The 24,086-nt window shown below is 44.5% G+C and overlaps 1 protein-coding gene across 4 annotated transcripts in view; it reads left to right on the top strand.

Annotated features, from left to right (window-relative positions):
• The window catches only part of TLL2 (tolloid like 2), an 84,874-nt gene that overhangs the window by 26,025 nt on the left and 34,763 nt on the right, over positions 1 to 24,086 (top strand). Inside the window, exons 2-6 of one of the 4 annotated variants that reach the window (XM_038141110.1) lie at positions 4,402 to 4,512; positions 20,135 to 20,235; positions 22,043 to 22,149; positions 22,709 to 22,879; positions 23,670 to 23,787. In XM_038141110.1, the coding sequence (XP_037997038.1) occupies positions 4,489 to 4,512; positions 20,135 to 20,235; positions 22,043 to 22,149; positions 22,709 to 22,879; positions 23,670 to 23,787 (521 nt within the window). In that variant the 5' untranslated portion in view covers positions 4,402 to 4,488. Of the gene's footprint in view, positions 1 to 4,401; positions 4,513 to 20,134; positions 20,236 to 22,042; positions 22,150 to 22,708; positions 22,880 to 23,669; positions 23,788 to 24,086 lie in introns of those variants that run through there. The other 3 variants (XM_038141109.1, XM_038141111.1, XM_038141112.1) reach the window with 3 other exon arrangements.

Below are 24,086 nucleotides of genomic sequence, written 5' to 3'. Positions count from 1 at the left end.
TGCCCTGTGGGACACCTGCTCAAAAAGAGCAGCAAAACTGTGTTAGAACTCTGCTAGAAGGACTGAAAGGAAATCTGTCAGTGTGAGCTGTGCCAGTTAGCTGCAAATGCAGAGGAGATACTTGAGCTAGTGACATACACAGCTTGGTGTGACCCCATAGCAATTGGGCCCCTTTGGCTCAAACTGGAAGACATAGTCTTCAATCTAAGTTCAGATCCCATTCAGCACTTAAAACCTGCCATTTTTTAATAAAAGCTTCAGATGGTGAGTCTATATTTGAGGTGGAGTGGGATGGAGGGTGCTTTCCTGGCAGGCAGGGTATACATGTTTCCAAAGTCTCTCTTTCTGTCAGTCTCTGTCACAGCTGGTTCTGAACAGTGCTAAAGGGAAAATCGCAGTGCTCCTCCATAGTATGCAGAGGGGGACTGCTTTGCTGATCCCTGCCACCAGGATAAACCTGTGGCCTATACTGATGCTGGAATAGGGGCTTCCTGGCAAGAGTTTGTGACAGGCAAATGGATGAAAGGTTTGCTCCAACTTGGTGGCTGAAGATCAGTTCAAACACAGACACTGGGTGATGTTTTCAAGTATGGAGTTATATTTTTCTTCTGGCAGCTCAAGTGGCTCATGTTCTTGTAGAAGCTTGTGGCTAACTGTGGTGAGGGTGAAGGATACCCATCCCCAGCAATTTGTCTTGAAGTGTTGTAGATAAGCCTGGTTTGAACAAATTGCAACAGTACATTTTGAGTTGAGATGTATTTTTAGGAACCATATTATTTGGTTTTCTGTCTGAATACCATAAGCTTCTTTTGGTGGTTTATTCCTTTCCTTATGTGTCTTTGAAGGAGAGAAAAAAACCAGAAAGTACTGGGTTTTTATTATTAAAAATTATGGATGAAACACACTTTTCATGGAAAATGAAAGTTTTAAAACTGTTGTGAACACTTCTGAATTGAATTCTCATGAGAGACAGCACAATTATTTTTCTCCCCTGAAATAAGATTGTGCTACTCAGAACTAGGGAAAGGAGAAAATGCAAGTGGGAAATAGGAGAAGGGCAGCGGGGGAAAAAGCAAGCTGGAGGTGATTTTCAGGGAAGAGTGGTGAACTTTTTAGAAAGAAGACACTTTGTGCTGTCACATTGCTAGGGACTCTCCAAAATGTTACTGTGGAAAATGAGGACTGTGAAGACATTGATGGTTTTGGGCTCTGGCTATGGGGGAGGCACCTGGAAAAACTGTTGAGCCTGTCCTCCGCCCAGAAGGAAGTGTTCTCCTTCCCAGTGCCACCTGCCATACTTTCCTGGTGTCATGGCACCTCTGTGCTCAGCACACAATTCAGATGTCAGCATGTGGACTGTTTTCCTGTGGGAGAAATGTGCTGAGAATGCAGACAGCTTGCCAGGCTGCTTTTTTCATTTTGGTGCTGAATTTGTTTGTTAAACACAGTCATCCTTCCCCTTTGCCCAGGAAAGAAATGCTCTCTGGTTGCATATGCTGGGGGTGGTGAGGTTCAGCATTCAGGTGGTTGGTGCAGGTTACCAGTCCAGTAGAGGAGCAAAGTCTCTCATGTTGGCTCCATCAAGCTCAATAAGAGCTGCTCTGTTCTTACTATCCAGAGCGATGAATGCATTTTCTCAAAGAAAAGCTGGCATGCTGTTGCACTGTGTGTTAAGAGTTTGCACCTGGGTGTACACTGCAGAGCTCTGCCAAGAGAAACTCTGGTTTCCAAGCTTGTTAGCCTGCTGTTTGGAGATTTATATTTTTTGTTTTGTTTCTTTTTTTTTTTAATTGGAAATCCTCCCACATTAAATTAAAATGGAGAACTCGGTAAAAGAAACCAGAAGGGATGGTTTCAGATGCTTCGTTTGCCAGCAGTCTCTGAACTTGTGACCCTTTGAAATAAAGTACTTGGGCTTTCCTGTGGGACAGCTCCCTCTGGGTGGAGGCAGGCTTTCAGGCTTGCATGTCTTTGGGAAGGGGCCTTTGATGGCACAGGAGAAGTTGCAGTGTAGCATTCTCAGCTGGGACTTCCAGCAAGGAAAATTGTTCAGCTGGCTGGGGACTGGGATAAATGATGGTTCCCCTGGAGCACACTGGGACTGCAGAGAGCTGGAAATAAATGCTGGGGAAATTCTGCTTTTGTAGTGGGCTATCTTTCAGGATGATGCATTGCTTTGTAACAGAAAGAGATCCCTTTGCTAGAACTGGGAGTAAACTGCTGCCTTCCATTGGAAAGGAAAACATAACAATGCTGTAGGTGTAAATCCACGCTGCAGGCTTGCCCTGAAAGCTGTGTTTTGGCATGGGCCGCCTTAGCCTGAGAAACAGACTGTGTGGTACTAGGAAAAGAGCTGCTGAGAGCCCAGGGTGGTGGCAATGAGTTGGGACAGTAGGTTTGACAAGAGGGTAGGGAATGCTGGTGGCAGGTGGCCAGCACAGTAATGACTTCCCAAGTGTGGCTAGGGAGGTAGCGGGATGGCAATGGGATGCCACTTACATCTCTGCCTCTTGACTGCCACATTGCTCTGGGCAAGTAATTTCTGTGGATGGATAAAATGTCTTCACCTCAAATTGGAGTTACAGGAACCTGTGTTGCTGCTTTCTTCCACTACCACTTTCATCCCAATCAGCTTGGGATGTTTGGCTGTACTGGTAGACTTGTTACCTGGGGGGGATCTGCCAGTGTTTTGTGTTTTTCTCTGTTCTGGGTGATGGCTTGGGTTGCCTAGAAGCTGGGGAGAGCCTGAGTTCTGTGTTTGTGTGGCAAATGGAGGGTCTGCCCTAGTTATTGATGATGCTAGTCTGTTATAGATTTGTCTGCATTAGCTATGTCCTCTTCTGGACCTGGGTTGTGGTAGCAATTTTAAGGAGACCCAGTCAAAAAGCTGGAAGCAGCCTCTCTTGAGGCTGCCACAGCCAGGTAAACAGGGGAGACAGCTTTGTCTCAGGGAAAGGGAGAAGCAGTAGAGTCACCCTCTGCTCATGCCAGGGCTCTGCTTCTTGTAGCAGGCAGTAGCAAGCAAAGATTTCATTCCATGCCCACGTTCCAGACCAGTGATATTGGCAAATACTGTTGTGCTGTCTGAGATGCTGAGATGCAGAATAGTGGAATGAAGTCCTGCATCAGAACCAGTACCATGTTGTGTCAGAGAAAACTCTGAGTTAACCTTTCTTAATTCAGTTGCCACAGTTCTGATTGCAACTTTCTGATATTCAGGCAAAGGTCCATGTTCCATTTGGTCTTGGCAGTAAAAGTGAGATGATTGGTAAAGCACATTGGTTTCTCAGGCCTAACATGCTTTGATCAGTTATGTTCCTAGTGTAGCAATGGGATGTTTTTTCCCCTCAAGTAATGTTGACTTAAATAGAGAAGTAAAAAGAAGTTTCATCAAATCTGGTCATTGTTGCAGAGAGTGCCTTAGTATTGTTCCTTGTCTGTCTGACTGAGCTCTCTTCAATTATATCAATAATTAGTTTGTTCTGGTTTTTTTAATTTCCCATCAGCCTATACAGGCTTCTTGTATGAGTTTTAAGAGCTCTGGTTGTAATCTGTTTATCTCTGAAAGATCTGCTAGGCTTGATCAACAGCCTTATTGCCTGTGTTTACTTTGTTCAAACTCTCAAAATGGTACCTGTTGGTACTGTGCAGCATCAACTCAGCCAGGATACTCCAGGGGTATGATTTTTTCCACTCGAATGATTTCTAGTCTGTTTCTCTGAGCTGTGAATGTCAAGTGATCCATTTGTTTACCTTATTTTGCTGCCTTCTGACTGAAATGCAAAGATTTTTACAAAATTGAAAACTCTGGAAACTTAAATCTAGGGAACTAATCCACGAGGGGACAAATAACTGGTGTTTCTCTAGCTAAGTGGAAATGGTAGACTGGCTCTCAGGTTGGACTGGGACCAGTGCAGTGTGTTTGGGTGTGTGAGATCCTGAAGCCTGTAGCTTTTAGATATACGCTGCTGACTCGAGTGCTTCACTGCTGTTCTCCAGTTTTGCACACATTGTTCACCTGGGGATGGTGCAGTGCAACTTCTCAGTAAGGATCTGAGCTGTGACTTATGTAGTTCCTTCACAGCAAACAGGACAATGCTGGTGGTTGCCTCATGCAGGCTTTAATGAGGAGTGAACACCTCCTCATTGGGAGTCACACCTATGTGAGTGAATGGCACAAGGCATCCCAGGTAATCATCTGATTTTGGTGGGACTTAATGTAAGTGCTGTCACTTGGCCTCCACTGATGTCCACTGCTGGTACTTTTTTAGAACTGCAGCAATCTTTCACCTGTTTCTGGTCCACAAAGTCATTGCCTTTTATGTGTGATACAAGCCAGCTGGGAACTGTACCTTCCTTCCAAAATAAAAACTAAACTAATTGCACTTTGTTTCTCTCCAGCTGCCTTTTGGGGAGATATCGCTTTAGATGAAGATGATCTGAAGTTGTTTCAAATAGACAGAACTGTTGACTTAACAAAGCACTCAGATGGCAACGCAAGACACACTTCAGGTAAGGGCAGCCCTGGGGTGGGGATGCCTTCTTTCACCTGGTTTTGTCCTTAGGGAAGGAGGGCTTCCATTTCCCTTGTGATGCTGTTCCCACAGCCAGGGTGGTGTGTGCAGAGCTTAGCTATGGCACTGAGGGTGGGATCCATCTCTAACTTTGTCAAATAAAAATCAAGTCACAATTCAATGTAGCCAAATCCTATCTTGTCTGAGGGGTATTTTAAGATTTATAGCACTGGTCTCTTTCTATGAGGAAATACCTTTTTGCTAATTTGGAAGATGTGTTTGAAGTTGGACCATTCAGTTTGTCAGAAGTTCTGACTCTTATAGTGCTCCTTTTGCTGTATGATCTTAATGGAATAACACATTTTTTCAGCTATCTAGTAAAACCCATTGCAGTCATGCATCCAGACTGCCCTAGAAGTCATATTCTAATCAAAATAGGTTAACAATTGTGTTGATTTTTTGTAAAGCGTCTGCTCGGTTTGTCTCCTGTGCAACTCTAATGTGTGCTTGGTCTCATGGCAGACCAGAGGTGTTTCTTTACTCAGGACTCTGACTGGACTCCAGTCTCTGAAACACTGCAGCTGATTCAGAGGGCTCCCCACAGTGTTTTTCCCTCTAGTTCACTTTATGCTGCTACAGAGAAATTGCTGAAAGTCTGATCTCTGAGAGGTACCAGACTCTGGGTCTGGAGGGACTGGAGACAAAGAAGGTCAGAACAAATTTCCGATTTTCTTTGCGGTTCTGCCTCTAGGTTAGCAAGTAGGGTAAGAGGGTGGGTAGAGGCAAAAATCACTGAAATTGTATGTTCACCTGACCCCTGTGCAACTCAGCTCAGCTATCATTTGAAAGCACTGGTGTCTGGTTCCCCTTCCTTGTAACTGCCTAGCTTTGGCTTCAGAGCATCAAGTACCATGTAGGTCTGGTTCTGGGGATGAGTGGTGCAGCTTCCTATTGGGATCAAGTGTGAAAGGTGACACATCCAACACAGGCATATTTAATTGTCAATGTAACTGAAATTCTGGATAGAGAAGGGCTGTCCAGTTCTTCAGATTATGGGTAGCTCCCTGGAAATGCCATTGTCCTGCATTGCCATGTCACTTAGCCCATCATGCTTTTGGCTAGGTGGTAGGTTATTATGAGCAGAAGATATATCAAAAAATTAGGTCCAAGAGGGACATGCAGCGTTAATCTCTTTCACATCCCTTTGTTGATTCCTGAAGTTAGATGAGGACATTACTGGGAAAGCAAAGTTAGATATGTTTGAATATATCAGTTTTCTCTGGTAACTTTTTTAGTTGTCATGTCTAGCACATTTCTTTCACTTGGCACTGGTGCCAGACCTGTGCCATCTGGAAAATGAACTGGGTTTTATAACTCACATCTGTATCATTTAGTGCTGGCACAGAGCTCTTACAGCCATGGCTCCTGTGGTGTGTTTGGACCAGTCTCTTCTTTGCACATTTTACTGATGCATCACACAGTGCTTTGCCTTGGGTGAACGAAGATGTCGCCTCACTCACTTTCTCTTGTCCTCATCTCTAGCAGGTTTCATTTGTATCCCTGGGAGTGCAGCTGACAAATGGGCGGCCCCTGTGACTGTGATGCTTTCTGCAGAGCACACACAGAGGGATCTCTGTGGTCACCTGCCCTGTGAGAGGCTCTTTGCATGGGCAGGAAGCGTTGATTTTTCTCTTGTGAGGCTTGTTTGACACTCTTGTGAATTTTAAGAGGGTGGCCTACTTCAGCATGGTGGGGGATTGGGCTCCATTCTTCCCTGGGAGAAAATCCTACTCCCTGCTTTATTTCCAGTGGGAAGAATGCAACCTCTGTACAGAAACAGCCTAAGACCCTTTATGAATGGAACCCCTTGAATGATAACATTTCAGAGTTGCCTAAAGCTGTTAATCGGATTAGTGGTATAGTGGAGGAAGTACTTAGTACGTATATACAGACACCCAGGCTCTTCGTGCAGGGAGCTGCACTTCTGACCATGTTATTAGGCCAGGCATTCTTCCTGCCCAGTGTTGTTCCCTTGTTCCCAGAAAATGCTGTTCAGCTGGGAGGAGAAGGGAAAATTGTGCCATTTGACCCTGCTGGGCTGTTTGTAGGTGTGCACCCTAATAGCTGGTGTGGAGCATCTGAAGCTGTGAGGCTCTGCAGGAAGATTGAGGTTCCCATGTACTTAGGAATGATTGGACACATGGTCCTCTGGATCCAGCATTGTACTGCTTGAGGGAAAGCTTTGCCCTGGCTGGTAAAGACAGAGACTGTCAGATGTTTCAAGTTTTCCCCTTCTTCACCCTCTCCTAGTCATTGTCTAGAAAATAGCTTGGTACTTCTCTGGGTCCTTGAGAGAGAGGGGCAGGGAGTCAGAGAACTCTTTGGATTTTGCCATGGATCTCTGTCCTAAGCTAAATTTCACAGCATGAGTGTGCTTCAGGCATGTTTTCTCCATTAATTTCCTGCTTGCAGAAATGCCATGGTAATTTTTCAGAAACTAAATATTTGTGATCCTGCTTGAGAGGGGAATGCCTTGAAGTTCAGTGTTTCCAAGCATTTTCTCAGCAAATATTGAAGTTAGTGTTTTATTCCTAGTATCTGAAAGCAGTGGACCAAATAGCATTGTCTCCTTGGTGAAGTCACAGAGCAGGATGATGGTTCCTTCCCTCTGAGGAATGCTGACTCAGAGCTCTCTGGCAATCCCCTCAAAAACTGCTCATGTGGATTTTAGGGGTGGCTGTCTCCTTGGTACTTTACCTCAGTGCTCCAGCAATGATGTTCATCTTTGGCTTTGTCTGGATTTCTCTGTCCAGTATACCCAGATTATTTTGTGTTAGTGGTCACATTGGAAATTGACATTACACAGAGAATTACATCACTTGTGTTATGTACTTACAGCCTTCTGGAGTGCAGAATAAGGACCTGATAGTCCTTATTCATGTGAAGAGTCTCATTTGCTCCAAAGGAGCTTCCTTTCTAAAAATTTATCAGGAAGAGTAAAGCATCTGCAAACTGCAGTAGGTTTTCAATAGCATCTTGTGTGCAAACATCCTGCATTAGATTACATTGTACAAGTGGAGTTTTCTTCAGGCCCTGTTGAAGGAAAGGCAGGCATGGTGGTGGTCTGTGGCTGAGTGGAACCCATTTAATCCAAGTAGTTGTTAGAAGTCTGCATGTTGATCTGCAGTGACTTGGTTAAAGCTCCGAGCTGTGTGAGTTAGTAGAGTCATTTGCATGCAGTGCAGATTAACTGTGAGTGAATGCCAGGACATGTGCTCTACCAAGAGCTACCAACTAGTTAATTTCTTGTCAAGACCCTTTGATGACTTCCCTGAAGGTTTTATCCAAAGTGCTGTCCTCCAACCCAATTTTAGACTGTGATCATTACATGACTTCTGGGCTCTTCTCCACAGGTCTCTCACCTCAGCTTTGTTTTACGTGAAACCCAGTTTTATTCTAATCAGCGATCTGGCAAAGAGCTGTTTAAAGTTGAACATTTGACCTTTTTTTGAGTTAAGATTTTTCTAATTTTCTAAACCAGAATTTTTTTTTTCCTCATTGGCTGTTCTCCTTTGAACCTAAGTCCTAAACTCTGAGACTTGCTTGTGATCTTACTGTTTGTTGCTTTGTATTACAAGAAATTTTGCAGACCAAACTATGTCCTCCACGTCACCTGCTCATCCTGCTATCACCATGTATAATACCATATAAAATCTGCCAAACAAGGAATTTTTCCTCTTCCTTAAAAATGTTTTGCTGTTAGAAGAAGGGGCAACAATGCGGCATATTGTTAAAATGCAGGTCTTAGCTGCTTCCCTATCTCTGTTTCTGTGGGATCAAGTTTAGATGTTATGTTTACTATGAAAATCAGGTGTTCTCATGCAGTGGTGTTGAAATGGATACCCTTAGGATTTGGACCTGTAGAGAGACAGTAATGGTTCAGAACATAATGAAATGAATCTGTTACCTGGAGATCTGCCAGTGAGTGCTATTTCAGCAAGCCCATGCATCACCAACTCCTAATCACTTTGATGAAAGATTTTTTAAAAAATTTGCAGTTCTGAAAAGTTTCTCGTATTTTTTAAACTCTAGTGAAAATATTTGCTTTTACAATATAATTTAGTTTAGAGGAAATTTGACTGAAGACTTTGAGGATTCATCTGCTGCAATGGGAAAAAAGAGAATCCCGAGGCAGGCTGGGAAATTGCACAGTGTCACCTCTCTTTTGGACCCTAATGAGTTTTTATGGGCATTTTAGGGATTATGAGGACTTTTGTGATACATTACCTCTTTACTTGATTTTTGTATCATAGGGACAGTTTATAGTCCTGAAAGGCACCACTGTGAGAAGAAGGGCAAGTGTGTCTCTTCAGGGTTTGGCAGCAGCAGATCAGAAGCCGAGGGCATTTGGCTGCCCTCACTGATGCCATGCTGTGCTGGCTTGCTGCTAAGAGGCTGACTCCATATCCCACTGTCGCCAAGAATGCTTTTCAAGAACAGTCCAAATAAGTTTTCTTTACCTCTCATCCTGAGAGGTTTTGAGGCTCATGGCTTGAAGGCCTTGATGAGCCTTTCACACTGCTACAAATGACTGGCAGAAGAAATTCAAAGAGCATTTTTCTAGCTAGAGTAATGCTTCAGATAACAGTGCAGCTGGGAGAGGGATATATTTGAACCCCTGCTCTCTACTGATATCAGAGGAGACAGAGGCCCCTGTCAGTGACTGGAGGTTCTGACAGCAAAGTCATGCAAGTAATTCTGTGACAAATGAGGCAGACAGGAGTTCTGCATTAGACCTTGTCTTAAGAGCAGGGACCTGGTTCATTGGCAGCAGCTCTGCTGTTCTTGAGTGTGCTGTGAAAGTACAGTCAGCTGCTCTGCTGCCTCACCACATCTGCACGTGGGCCTATCTGCAACAGGATGCTTTGCTTTTTCTTGTTTTAAGATGCTCATGGTCGCTGTCTCTGGTTGCATTCTTGAGGAAAGGCATTGATTCCTGTGTAAGCTGGATTTACTTGCTGGACAGGTTGCTGGAGTGCAGCTCTCCTGCTGAGAGTTGTGCTACTTAACTTCAGGGTGGAGAGCAGGACTTCTCCAGTGGAATGCTTCAGGTACTGGTGGCAGTCACAAGCAGGGTTTCTGCTGTTTCACTTTGTGACAACTTTCTCAGTGAAGGGGCTCTGGCCAGTAGTAGTGCTGCACATTACATCAGAGTCCTCTTGAATGATACTCATGTGTTTCTAGTGAAATTTAACTTAGTGCAAAATACACTTCTAGAAGACTGCAAAATCCAGGGATTTAGACCATGACTAACTGAGATTCTAGGGATGATCTGATTTATGGATTTGAAAGCAAGACTGTTAAATTCAGCTGATTTGACACATGCTTGCCACCTCAGCTGGATTTCCCATTGTAACTCATATTTGGTGCTCTGCTGTAAAGTCACTCAGTTCAGGGTAGAAGGAGTGGACTTCAGCATTGCTGGATTTCGCAGAACCACAGAATCATAGCATTTAGGGCTACTTGGAGCCCAGCTTTTAATTCATTTAGGCTTAGAGCAAGTCTGTGGGTTGTGCTAACTTAACTTGAGCTGTATTGGTCATAATTGGCCAGGCAATGCAAGTGACTATGTACGTGTTGTAACAGCCCACATCTGTGAACTCTCTGCAGGGGTCTGCTCTTTCCCTGGGAAATCTTTAGTGAAGGTTGCTTCCTCCTGTGTGAGTAGAGGAGCATCTTTGTTCCAACAGACCTGTCAGAGGGCTCTCTCCAGCTGTCTGCATACCTCCTTTCAGTTTTCCACAGCACGTGACATGCACTCTGGGGATGTCTCTTTGCAGTCCAGGCACATTTTTAACAGGAAGAGGAGCCTCAAGAGTGGAAAGGTAGGTGCCTAGAGCTGGCCTGATGCTGAAGTTTGGTTAGCTATGCCAGATGATTTTCCTATGACTGGTCCAAATGTTTACCTCTGTGAGTTGATTCACTCAGGGGTTTTACCAGAGCAGACAACCATGAAATGCATTTCCCACAGTTCTGTGGTTTGCTAAGGCAAAGCAGGAGCTCGCCTTTGGAAGAGCTGAGTAAGTCCTCTAGGGCCGAGAGTGTTCTTGTTTGCTCTGCTTTTCGGAGTTATCCCTTGTCCCAAATCTACCCTTCCATGCAATAAGTGATCTTCTCTTTGAACAAAAGCAGATACTGTGCTTTTTTTTTCTCCCAGCCCAGAGTCTTACAGTCCTATTGCAACCTTCTCAGACTTGTCTGATTTTCTCCAGCATAAAGATAACTGTCTAGAAATCCCATACCCTTAGCTGGTGGACCTTCTAATTCTCTCTTCCCCTAGAAAATGTCTATCTTAGGTTTGTTATTTTCACATCAAATGCTTTTCTTTGTGGGTTTCTGAGTGCCAGCTTGAAGTCTTTTCTAGAAATTATTGAGAGGGATTTTTCTCATCTTTTGGATGCACTTTTTCTAGTCACAGGACAAGAATCTGACAATCTTGGGTGATGGTAGAAGATCAAGTCAAGATGCCAAAGCTTGGAGTGAATATGTGCAAAGGGGACAGATCTCCCTTGTAAGGCTGGAGAAGAAGCCCTGAATCAGGACAGCACAGCTGTCAGGAGCGGGGAAGTCGGATTGTTGGCCACATCTGCCTGTTCCCAGGGGCTGCCCAGTGCCTTTCTGTGCAGTGAATGCTGCTTGTGATCTGCCTGGGTAGCAAGCAACAAGAGGTGCTAGAGTCTTTACTCTGCCTGTCCCACGGACAGATAGGCAGGCTCTGATTTTCTTTCAACTAGGGTCTTTCCAGTATGGCATGTTACTTTGAAACCAGGTGGGACTAGTGGGTTTGCAATATTCCTTTACACACTTGGCTGTGGTGTTCCAGACTTGTGACAAATAGAGAAATGAAATCTATCTCCTTTTTCACCTTTGCATGTGATAAAGGTTCTGCAGGACAGGGTAAAGACAGTCCCAAGCAATAGGTGCTGAGTACACCTGAATGGGCAGAGCACAACCTGAATGACACAGCCCTGTTACTTACTCCACATTTCCTATGGACTAAGATGTTCTTTTTCCTCTTGTCGAAGTTCCCAGTGGCAGCTGGTCACATGCACCACAAAGTTTGTTTTGTAAATGCACTGTTCCCTGAAATCAAGTTTTCTGGATGGTGGCCTTCCACCTGTCAAAATAAATGGTTTGATTTCTGCTGTGCAGTCAATGTTCAGCCTTACACAGTTTTATTTTAGTGGTTTTATGAGTGCTGCAATATTGCTCAAATGGATCCATCCAAGCAATAAAGCTTTCTCTGTTGTAACAAAAATCCCCAGCTATTTCAAACACTGCCACTTACTCATTCTTAGTGGAAACTTTAGTTGTGCTTATCTTGTGAGTCACAATTCATATGCTTCTTTCAGAAATCATCCAGGAAGGCGAGTAACTCAGTATCACTCTTGTCAAATGCTGCACTTCAGAAATTAAATAGCATGGATTTTGTTGATGAGCGATTAACATTATTTAAGCACCCAAAAACATCTGCAGAATGCTATCCATTGATGCCATGGTTGAAGCTGCTTCCAAGCAGCCTGTTTCTGTAGTTTCTTCCTATTCAGCATGATGCCACCATCAGCTTTGGGCAGGGCTGCAGCTTTGGGCAAAGCTGCTGCAGTGCTCCTGCACAGATGATGCCAAATCCCTGCTGCTCTGCACTTAACTATGCCAGGTTTTGGCTCCCAGCCCCACTACTTTCCTCATCTCAAAGGTCTCTTGGACACATCTAAAGCACCTGGAAGTTGGTACTGGTTGGCACAATTAACCCTTTCAGGAGCTGGGATAATCACAATGTAGGAACATTTATAACATCTGATTTCTGTTTGCAACTGTCGTGCTCTTGATCGCTCTTAATTAAATTTTCTTTTGCTCTCGTCTACAGCTGGTGTATCACATTTGGAGGCTGTTGCTTTTACTGATGCCAGAAGAGTCTGAATGGTCTTTTGTATTTAAGTGGACGTTATTAAATAGTTTTATATTAATTAACTGTGATGAAGGGAGCACATGGGCAAATGTACTTGAGGAGATCAGTTTATCCATATGGAAATTACATTGAAAGTTAAATCCATTACCCTAATTGTAAAATTCGACAGTGCTTAGCCAATAACTGTGGCATTGACTAAATCATGCATTTGTACTTCAGAGCTGGGCCAATGCCTAATTTCCTTGAATATTTGCTCAAATGAAAAATTGTATTTGCCTCAATTGCATAAGCTGCCACATCATTTCTGAGAGTATTTTAGGCATATGAGTTTGGAGGCAGAAACAGTCCATGAAAGAGTAGGGTCTAGTAAGCTCTGAGAGCAGTCACTGCAGGATGGTCACTCTGAAAGACTGGCTGGGCTGTCTTGACCCTCAGGCTCTCTACTTTCAAGCAGGAATCTGTGTTCACAAAATAAAAGTTGCTTACACTGGTCAGAAAAATGTCTGGAAGGTCCAGCGAACAATCAATTGCCAAAATGACTTGTTGGACAATAGCAAGCAACAAATAAATTAGAAGATGTAAACTGCTCGTGGTTGATTCTGAACAGAAAGGGGTTACATTTGTGGAATAAATTTGTTCACTTTGAGCCACTTGTTCAGGCTTAATTTGGAGACAAGGCTGATGCTTGTAGCTGCAGTGGACAAAACCCCTTTGCTGCAGCTCCCCTTTTCAAATGGTGAGGACAAAGTATTTATTCAGCTGTCAAGTGGAGAAAGAAAGCAAATTAGTTTTAGGCTGGAACCCTGGACTGTGTTTGCTGTTGTATTTCTGAGGCCAGATGGTGACTTGGACAGCCCCAGGGAATGGGTAACAAGTTTCTCCAGGGCAAAGATCAGAAGCAAAAGGAAATATTCAGATTATGTTGCAGTTCCACTTCCTAGAGAGGAAAAGGGAGTGTGAGATGCATCAGGCTGTGTTAGGGAGGGATTAGCCACTCCTTTTCTTTAGTTGTTGCTGTTGCTGAATCCTGGAGTCAGTTTGTGGCAGGGTGAGTTTGAGACCCGGCTCCCCCTGCAAAGTGCAGCTGTCCCTGGGAATGACAGGGCAGCTCCAGCACTGGGACACCCATGGGGGCAGCTGGCTCAGGGAGGAAAGGGCCTCTGCCCTTGGTCCTCAGCTCCTCCACAGCTCTTCTAATGACAACAAATGATTTGGGCACCTCTTTCACCAGGGAGTCAGGGAAGACCTTGGGGAAGGAGATGGTCTAAGGTTACCTAATAGTGGCTACATTTGGCTTGTGCTCCCAAGGTGTTGTAAGTCCCACTTTTCTGGCCACAGTGCTGGCTCCTGCCTCAGTTTCCCTGGTTTGGCAGTTTCAGGTGCTCTTTAGATGGGCTGTGGTGGAGTTGGCAGCTAACCAAGCAGATGAAGTGTCTCAGTTATATCTGCTTAGGCTGCTCAGCTGCCTGTTAAACATGGTTCAGGCTTCCAGCGCATAAAAAGGTACCAAAAACTCTCTAAGAAGCTCCAGGACTGTGAGTGTCTGAATGTCTAGGCAGGAAGAAAGGTCTCTCTAGTGGCACAAAACATTCTTAATGGAAGGATTTTTAATTCCATTCAAACATAACTTAGCTTCCCATGCGAGTGTTTTCATTTTGAGTAAATTTTTATCCAGTATAAACAAGGTGTGGGGAAAACAAGAGGATTAGGAAGGCTAAAGGGGAAGAGTGGTCTGGCTGGGTTGCTGAGAGCAGCAGGCTCTCCCTGGAAGCCCCAGCTGGAGCGGGGCAGGGAGCTGCTGCAGGGCAGCTCAGGGAATAGTGCATGGTCCTGTCCAGAGCAGCTTGGGGTGCATTGAGGCTGAAGAAATTAGACTCTGCAGGTCAGAAGGAAAGGAATGTCAGCCAAGGGGGGCTGTGAGGTTGGTGCTGTCTACTAGGACAGCAATGGGTGAACCCAAGCCAGCTCTGACAGTTTCCTTATTGCCTGCAAGTTCACTTTCGTTCTTCCTTTTCCCTTCTCTTTCCTTCCAAAAGAGAGACAGGTAGGGAAGGTGATTTTTGTGACTTGAGAGGAATGTAATAGTGAAGCAGACACCTGTTAGGAGTAGATCTTGATCCATGAGATTGACAGGAAATCAAATGCAAGGGGATGGGGATAGCTGGTACTATGCATTACTCAGTTTACATGCTGGGAGGGGAGAAGTCTTACACCATGCGTTGGGACCTGGCTAAACAACAGAGACACTCACATGGCCAGAATACTCATGTGCCCACTTAAGTATTTCATTTTCACTTGCCTCAATAAAAGCACTGTACTTGCAGGGCTCTTTCTCACTGGAAGAAACCCATGAGATGACAGAGGTTGTAGGTAACTTTTTTCTTTCTTTTATCTCTCATTTACCTGTCTTTTTACCCTAGGGAACAGAAGTGGTTGTTACAGCCCACGAGAAAAGACCCCTTCCAGTCTTCTCAGTCCTTCCTTTTATCCAGAGAATGTTGATCCCCTTAGGCATTAACTCTCAGTGGAGAGGTTGGGTCAGTGTCCCCTTTCTTGCAATGCCTTCTTTAAAAACAAGATCCATCATAGTATAAAAGCAATGTTGCTGCTTCCAGAAGAGCAGGCAGTATCCAGGGAAAATACAGGGTATTTGGGAATGGTGCTGCCTGCACTTCTGCTCTGCCTGCCATACCACTCCAAATACAGCTGGCCAACAGAAGATTTTGATCCATTAAGTGCTTTGCAGTCTGTGGCAGCCCTGGGTTTGCTTAGCTGTACTCACCTTCCTCCTCTCGTGAACTTCCCTGTGAGGCAGGTGTCCTCCTTCCCTGCACAAGCATTCACAGCTGATGTGGAGATGACACATCTGCCTGTCAAGCCTCTGGACCTTGGGACTCTCCTGAGTTATTGCAGCTAGTCAGCTTACTCTGAATAGGAAAAACAGATTCCTGCAGGGAATTTGGGGCTTGGAATTCTTCCTTTCTTTAATTTATTTTTCTTTAGGTTAATTGAGGGAGCTTCAGCTATTCCACTGACAGGAAATGCTGAAGGATATATCTCAAATCATTTGCTCAGATCTCCAGGGTATGGGGGTTTATGAAAGGTTTTTGCTATAGACTCTCCACCAGCTCTGGGAAACATCTGTTCTGCATTCTGAATGCATTTTCCCAGCAGAAATTGTTTTAATAAAATCATCACTTTTTCTGTGCTTAGAAACCCCAGTGAAATAGTTTTTTTCCTATGCTCAACAGTTCTTGACCACTGGTTAATGAAGTTAAAAACAGCATGTTTGCATTGTTTGACTTATCCTGTTTTTCCAGGAGCTTCTCTGATGATCATAATATGGCAGAACTCACCAGAACTGAAACTCTAAAGAATGACTAGTGTTTAATGTTAACTGCACTACTTGGTTTTGTTGGTGCTTCATTGCAATCTCTGTTTGAAATTCAGTCTCTAAGCCATGGCATGTGAATAGCCTATATATTGAGTGAGACTATGAAAGCAGGGTGTTCTAACACATAAGGTAGAGGAGGTGAAGTCGTTAATAATTTTTCAAAAGCATTTTTTTAATCACTGTGTTGTGTCCCAGCTCTGAAATGGCCTTTTCTCCACAGTAAGATATATTAGAAAAAGTCTGCTGCGCTTCGATTCACTTGAGAGCAAATAATTATGTGCACAGCCAAGTTACTCTCTGCTAAATCAGAAAAATTGGAAAATCTGTCAAAGTCCTCAGTGCTCACTGTGGACTCCTTTGTCCTCAGCAGAGGTGATGAGCAAATGGGTGGTAGCTGTCTTCAAAGTTCAGCTGTGGAACCCTTTCCCTGTGTGGACAGCAACCAGGAAAGGGAAAGGAAAACTGTGAACATAAAAAGATTCTTCATTGGTCTGGAGAGGAAAAAGTTTCCTGACTTGGACTTGTTCTGAAAGTGGATTTGATTTTAATGGGAACTTTTACAATTTGGAAAAAGGGTAGTGTTGCAGGCTTCATCCCATCCAGTTTCCTGTGTAAGAATATTTTGTGTTCTCAGACTGCAATTTTTCAGACAACTACAATTTCTATTGTCACTTGTTGGGTTTTAGACTAACATTATAGATAGGCATCATTTGAAAATGGAGCTTGACTCAGGATAGACTGATGTTTCTCCTTTGCTTTCAGTTGGGTAACTCATCTTGCCTCAGAGTAGCATTTTCCAATGCAAGCTGAAAGACAGATGGTGCTAAAATGTTTTGGAAGTCAGTGGCCCCTCAAGCAGCTTTGAGATCTTAAATGGACCCAATAGGAGGGTGGTAGGTATTTCTGGGCCAATTACATGCATTCTGATTCACCAGCAGGCTGCTTCACTGCTTTGCCTGGCTTTCCTATTCATTTTTCAGACAAGAACCCCTTTATGGTCCATAATCAAGTGGAAGAAGCACAGAAGCTTTAGTTGGCAAGAGATGCGATCGTCCCTTCTTTGGTGATTCAGACTACCTGGGCTTAAGCAAAAAAAACCAAACCAGAACATGCACAGCAATAAATACCTTCAATCCTAAATTGCATCTTGTAGAAGACACATTTTCAGGTCTGATATATTACCACTTCTCCACGTCCCACCCTCTCTTACTGGAAGTAAGGGTTCTGAATGGAGTCTGCTCCTTGATCTTCCTTCAGGCTGCACATCTTTTGCCTGTGCTAGTGTGCAAGGCAACTACAAACAGTATAGCTTTGGTGGCGTGCTTTGTGCACTCTCTCTTAATATATCTTGTCCTTTAGTTTGGTTTCAGCTGAACAACTTGGACTTCATTTAACAAAATTGGATTTTTATTTTCTTCTCCTGGGAGAGTGAGAGAAACTGCTTTCTTCACAACAATGCCCCAGCCTGCTGCTTTCTGCTTCACTGGACCCTTAAGTTACCACCTCAGGCTGCTTCTAGTTCCTGAAAACAATTTATACACCTGTTCTTCAGCCATACTTGCAGACATGGTGGATTTATCTCAGATTTGTGATTCTTTCAAGCTGCTGGATATTTCCTTCAGTGAGCCAAGCTCCCTTGGCAGTGCTGGTCTGTGAGGAGCAGAAAAAACAAGCTGTAGTACAAGTGCGCTGTAGGTAGAAGGTGAAATATTCCCCAGCCTAGGTGGAGAATCTCTTTTGTGTCTCTGCCAGGTCATGCACAGAAACTAAGTTACCTAGTCAGGGACTCCAGCAGTGTTCTTCTGGGGTTGCAGCTGTTAAGTAGGACAAATTATTAGGAAGAATTGAATTACAAAAATGTGGAGGTTAAGAGGGTTTAGGAGATGTAGTACAGCTCTCTGCATGGAGACATGACCTAACAAATTCTGTTATCTTCAGCTGATTGGGGGAGAAGCAGACAAAACTCTGTTAGGCTGAAGAAGGAGGAGTGCTGGTCTAGCACAGCAGTGGGTGGAAGGTGGAAAGCAGTGAGGATGAAAGTGATCTTCAGGGGCTTGTTAACTGCTGGAAATCCATGAAAGTCAATGTCATGTCTTTGTGGGATACCAAGCCTGCTTTTATTGGCTTTCTGCAGAGCACGATGTCAAACTGGAAATCTCCCTTCTCCTCTTCAGTGTTTCCAATGATAATGCACTTCAGTAAATACATAGGCATTTCATGCTCTGGAGCAGTAACACTGGAATATGTTCTGCTTCTGGATGTGACAGAGTAGTCTGACAGAGAGGTACCACTTCAGGAATGTGTTGAGGGGACAGCAGGACCTACAAATTATCTGCAACCTATGTGCAGTTGCTTCCAGATACAAGGTGCATTTCTTGGCTTCCTTATTTATTTTTAATGGCATATCAATTCTTCTGGGGTCCTACATTAGCCCTCTCTTGGAAAGAATCAGAAGAGGACTAAATGTCTGTCAAGTCACTTAAATTTTTGGGATATCTTTAGACATCATGATGATAGGAAATGTCTAAAAACTCAAGTGAATCAGAAAAGGGTCTTCTAAAATTGTCATGTTCGTTTCCAAACACCCTTGTAGGACACAAGGCTGTGGGTGCTTCCTGTCTGTATGAGTGAGGTTAGAGTTTGAAAATATCTGGTAAATGTGCACCCCCATATCTGGCCTTTGTGTAGTGCTCTCCCTTTTCATGGGCTACTATTAGACAAAATATGCAAAGATGTTGTAGATTTCATTAGTCACACTAGTTTATTCAAACCTCTTCTTTGCATAAGAAACCAAGGCCTGCGCTGATCTCTGGGAAAGTATGTGCTCCCAGCCTGGAAAAGCCGTGTGCTCCAGCGGCGCTGCGGCACGGCAGAGGTCAGCGGCTCGGGCACAGCAGAGGGGCCGGCTCTAGGGTTTGGTGCCATCATTTGCAATTCAATCCCATGCAACTCCCTCTTAGGAGAACAATTCACTAAATACAGAGTTGTTCTTTTTCCCTAATTCACCATATAATTCACCTCCTAAGTTCAATTAAGAAGCAATCTGTTTGTGACTGGAAGCAAGCTGCATTTATTTAGAAATACAAAATTATCCTTTGCCTAAGCAAAGACTGCATGCCTTAATAATTCTGGTGATGAATGGCTAGTTGGGGTTTCCTTTAAATGGAATGAGACATTGTGTGAAGAATAGCATACTTTGCAAGGGTGGGGGTGGGAGAAGTCCTGGGGATGTAAAACTGAGAAGAGGAACTTTTGTTGAGCTTGGGCTTAAGGAAGTGACGAGGACTGGGCATGAAAGAAAACAAAGGGAAATCTTAGGATGGGACATTGAAGCTGGAAAAGAGTGATAGAGTTCAGAGCAATCCATCTTGTTGAATCAGGCTTGTTCCTGTTCACACATCTAATGGCTTTTGTCCAGCCAAGCTCTGTTAAACTGTGGCACTTCCTTTGGGAGACAAACCCCTGATTTACTGTGTCTCTTGGACCAGGAAGCTCTAACCTATAGCCAGCTGAAAGTCTGGGTGTTTTGTTTTCTTCTGAACTGCTTTGTAACTATCTTCCATCATAATTTTCCTGATACTCACATGAGTTATAGTAGTATAATGTTGGAGATTTGTTACCATCCTCTCAGTCCTTCTCCAAGTTGCCAGAGATATCCCTTTTCCCCTGTCCTTGCCCTGCTGGAGAAGGATTTGCTAGAAGCCAGCTCCAGAGCAAAGGAGAGTTTTCCAGCTGGCAAAGCAAGACTGCTTCAGTGACTGGAAGATGTCCAGCTGTCTTGAAAGTGAGACATCCCTCTTGGAAGTGTCCACACTGCATCCAGCAGTGCTGTATGACCAACAGTGCATTCTTTTCTGCATGTGGTGGTTTACCACACTCTTCAAGCTTTATCTTGCCACCACAGAGACTTCCTCTTGCAATGCCTCTTCAGACATCAGCTCATTCAGTTTCTGCTGTCATTAAATCTCCATGAAAATAACCTTCCCTAGAAGAGACTTTCTGCTTATTCAGCCTATGGAGAAACTTAGGCATGGTATGGTAATGAGTTGCAAGGTGTCACTGTAGGCTAGGAACAAATCCAGGAAAAGTGCCTGGCTTTATCAAGGTTTAGTCTCTGCTCCCTCAACAGGGAAAGCAGACAGTTTCTGTGGCCAGCAGACCCCCAACTGGCATTACTGATAGCTGCTGTCCTTTCCACATCAGAGCTCTGCCAGCCAGCTAACCAGAGATGAGTCTCTGCTCTTTTTTCCTTTGCAGGAGGCCTGGGGGAAGAGGTGTCAAGTGAAAATGCCACTTCAACCGACCGCAGTGACAAGGCAGTTAAAAAGGGTAATGTGGTACCCCACCCAGACCTTTGGGTATCTTTTATTTACTTTTTTTACCCTCTGTAAAAACATGTTTTTGTACTGTTTTTTACATGTGTGTGCCTCCATGCCTGGGAGATCAGCCCTGTGCAGGCATTCTTTGCTGTTGGTGAACTCTCTGAAGGGGTGGGTTTGCCTTGTATAATGTAGTGGGTTGACCTCAGCCAGAAGCCAAGCACCCAGTCAGTATTCCTCTCTTCCAGCAGGAGAGGTGAGAAAGCAGGAAAAGCAAGAATGAGAAAACCCATTGGTTGAGATAAAGACAGTTTAATATGTGAATGAAAGGGGAAAAAAATAACCAAAGTGATATAGAGGCAACAGCTCACCCTCACCCGCAAGCAGTCCCTGCTAGAAGAATGTGTCAGGCCTCTCCAGGGAGGAGAATTTAACAAATTTCAATTGTTAAAGGCAGGAAAGTACCTACTAAGGAGCAGTCAAGAGCTGTTGCAGGACTGGTGAGGATAACTTGCCCAAGAGTGTGTGTTGCTGGCAAGGAACGGAAGCGTTGTGGCACAGAAGTGTGGACTCAGAGTCCCCTGTGCAGAGCTGCTGCTGCACCAGGCACAGGAGAGTCCAGGGCAGACACCTCCTCACTTGGGTTTGCTATCAGGAGCTGTCCATGTGCAAATCCACTGAGATTTTGGGCAGGCACAGGAGCAGTTTGTGAATGGAAGACAAGACTACTTTTGTTTTGAGACCCTCTTCTTCTAGCTGTGGCCCTTTTAATGCCAATGCTCGTGATTGTACCTGGTACCAGAAGTACCAGGTGTATGCAGGAGGGTGGTTCTTCCTTTTTTGGGAGAACCCCCAACCTCAGAGCATCTGCCTTCCAGGATCTAGCAGCTGGCTTGGGGATGGGGCAGCTTCTGAAATGGCAGGAAGGTGCTTAGGAGTAAGAGGAACAAAAGGCAAATTCCCGTTTTTGTCCTGCAGCTCAGAGCAAGGTCTTCAGCAGGAAGGGCTTGACCTGGTGAAGCAGGAGGGAGGGTTTAAAGTTCACTCTTTTCATTCCCTTACACTGCCTGGATTTCCTTCCCATTGTATTGATCCCCTCAGCCTTGACAGTAGTGGTTTGCTTACTGGTGCTTCAGCTGGAGGGATGAATAGGGGAAGAGGCTCTCAGCTGCCCCCCTGGTCACTAGAGGAAGGTCTTAGCAGGACATGTGCTTTTTAATAACCCAGCAGCCCATGTCTCTGACTTGGAAAGCAAAGCTGTGGCCGGTCTTGCTGATTTACATACAAATTGCCATCCTCTTGGGCTTCACAGAAGTCTGCTGGTGAGCCACTGTCAGCAGTGCTGCTCCTCAGAGTGACAAAGATGTTCACCTTGGTGTGACCCTTTAGGCCAGCACTCTCTGAAGGCACAGCATCCCCTGTACTCTCTTATTCCTTTGCCCTAGTCCAGCTGATGAGTTGGCTGTGCCACGCAGGGAGCCTGTCTAAGCAGTGGTGTCTGCATACAGAGGTTTGTGAAACTCAGCTGGACTCTGGCTGCTTTGAGGGTTTGAGTTGCCCATGGCACCTCAATTAGGGGATGAACAACCAGGAAGCTTTGAGTAAAGGTGCCAGCACATTAAAAGTGCAACTCATGTAGGCATAACCAGTACCTCAGCAGAGCTGCAGCAGCACAAATGCAGGGCAAGTGACAGGGTCTGCCTAAGAAGCCTGTATGAATCCTCTTGCAGATTTCAAGGCCAATACTGAACACCACACAGTCAGGGCTCCTCTAGCCTTTGTAACAAGAACTGAGATGTGTTCTGCTCTCCCTTTTGTATTTTTGCTCCTTTTCATTAAAATGAAGAGATTCAGCATGGATGGAGATCTGCACTTCTGTTTTTCCCATCCTGAGCATCCTCCTCCAACAGAGACTGTCCGATCTTTATAGATTTCCAAACCACCCAAGACCTGGTATGTGAAACCAAAGTAATACTTTTCAGCCTTGAGTACAGATTTCAGAGTTAGGAGTCTGTCACCTTCTTCCAAGGCCAACTCAAATGAGTAGTTGTTACTGTGAAGCTGTTCGTAATAGAACAAACCATTTTCTGCAGATGAGTGGATAGGTAGGGCAAGCTGAGAATATACAGTGACATCTAGGCTTGATTCCCACCTTATGTTCCCCTTGAGTAGTGTCCCCATCTGTGAAGTTGCTGTTGCAGAGGAGGAGTGGCTAGAGACAGGGAAGGATATGCTTTTACATCCTAATGGGAGAACAGCTTTGGCATGTTGTGTATGGAGGCTCCAAAACAAGAAGGGACAGTTTTCTATAGATTAGCTAATCTATTCTTAGATTAGTCTTAGATTAGTCTCAAAGTCCCAAAAAAATCACTGGCAAATCTGGCTGTGACTTCTGGTTTGGTTTAACACCTTGCTTTTTCTTTTTATCTTTTTCTGAAGCTCCAGGGTATTGCCTGAGGGCTGCAGGTGGAACTAAAGAGGATTTAAACAGTGTTGCCACTCTGTCTTGCAGACAGCAAGCAGAACACAACGCTTGCGAGGAGCCCGAAGAGGAAGGAATACAAAGATGAGTCTGGAACGGATACACACTCCTCTGCCAGAGTGCGCAGGGCAACCACGTCAAGGGCCGAGAGGATCTGGCCAGGGGGGGTCATCCCCTATGTGATTGGAGGAAATTTCACTGGTCAGTAGTGGAAACACTGCTTTCTGTTTGCCATGGGATTTGTGTCTCAAGCTGTGCAGGAAATCTCTGGAGCAGAGTTCTCCCACTAAAGACTCAGGTCCTTGTCTCCTGAGGTAAGGTGGGTGTGTCATTGCACAAGGAGGTGTGCACTGTGGAAGCCTAAAGCTGAGGCGTGCACTAAGATGGTTCTTTTCTTGGAGACCAAGAAGTACTTGAGTGACTGAGTCATTTTTCTTTAGAGGCCAGCACCTGTGAGCTGTGCTTGCTCCCTGTTTTTCCAGAAGAGAATTCTCTCTGCTGTTGGAAGGGCAGGAGCAGAAGTACTCTGGGTTCCTGACAATAACTTTGCCTTAGTTTTGAGGAGCATATGTAGCACTCATGAGATTCCTGGGTCTTGAAAGATGAGCATGGTCATTACTTCGTGTCATGAGAGCAAATTTGGCACATCACTTAGTAGCTGGTGTTCAGATCAGACCACCTGGAAACTCTGCCAGAATGGCCTGTACCCAGAAAGGTGGCTTGTTTTATATTCACAAATATTGATCTACTTAATCTGTAAAGTTTTTTACCTGTTTAATTAGAGCAGTAAATTCATCAGGCACAAGGAGAGAAAAGATGATTCAGGAAGATAATGCTATAGCTGGAAGTGGACCCCAGAGTCCAAGAGGTGTCTCCAGGGATAAGATTGGCTGTTTGAAAGGATGACTGTTCCCATATCCGGATGAAATCCGTTAGAGATTTTCCTGAAAGGCAGGCCTTCACTGTTTGCTCTTCTTGGTGTCTTTTCCAGGAACCCAAAGAGCTATCTTTAAGCAAGCAATGAGGCACTGGGAGAAGCATACTTGTGTGACCTTTGTGGAGAGAACTGATGAAGAGAGCTTCATTGTGTTCACATACAGAACATGTGGGTAAGTGATGCACGCATTCCGTGCAGCTCTCTATTGCATACAGCGCTTTCAGTGGCACGTGGCTTTGTAAGTCTAGCCCAGAACAGACCAATGGCTAACTTGGAGAATCTGTCACAGAGATGCAGCTGGTCACTTTCAGTGAGAATTGCTAGGATAGTTTAGTATTTGCTCAGAAGGTGCTAAGCCTTTCTGGATTCTTTTTTCCTGGGATAACACTTAAGTGTACATGTGCCTGTTTATAGATACACAATTTTTTTCTTTATGTTTTCTTTGTAATTGCATGTAAGTACATGCAGTGC

Source organism: Motacilla alba, chromosome 6 (assembly GCF_015832195.1).
Source record: "Motacilla alba alba isolate MOTALB_02 chromosome 6, Motacilla_alba_V1.0_pri, whole genome shotgun sequence".
NCBI classification, from domain to species: Eukaryota; Metazoa; Chordata; class Aves; order Passeriformes; family Motacillidae; genus Motacilla; species Motacilla alba.
The sequence above is the reverse complement of the archived record's forward strand: the minus strand, read 5'-3'. Positions and strand labels throughout refer to the sequence as shown.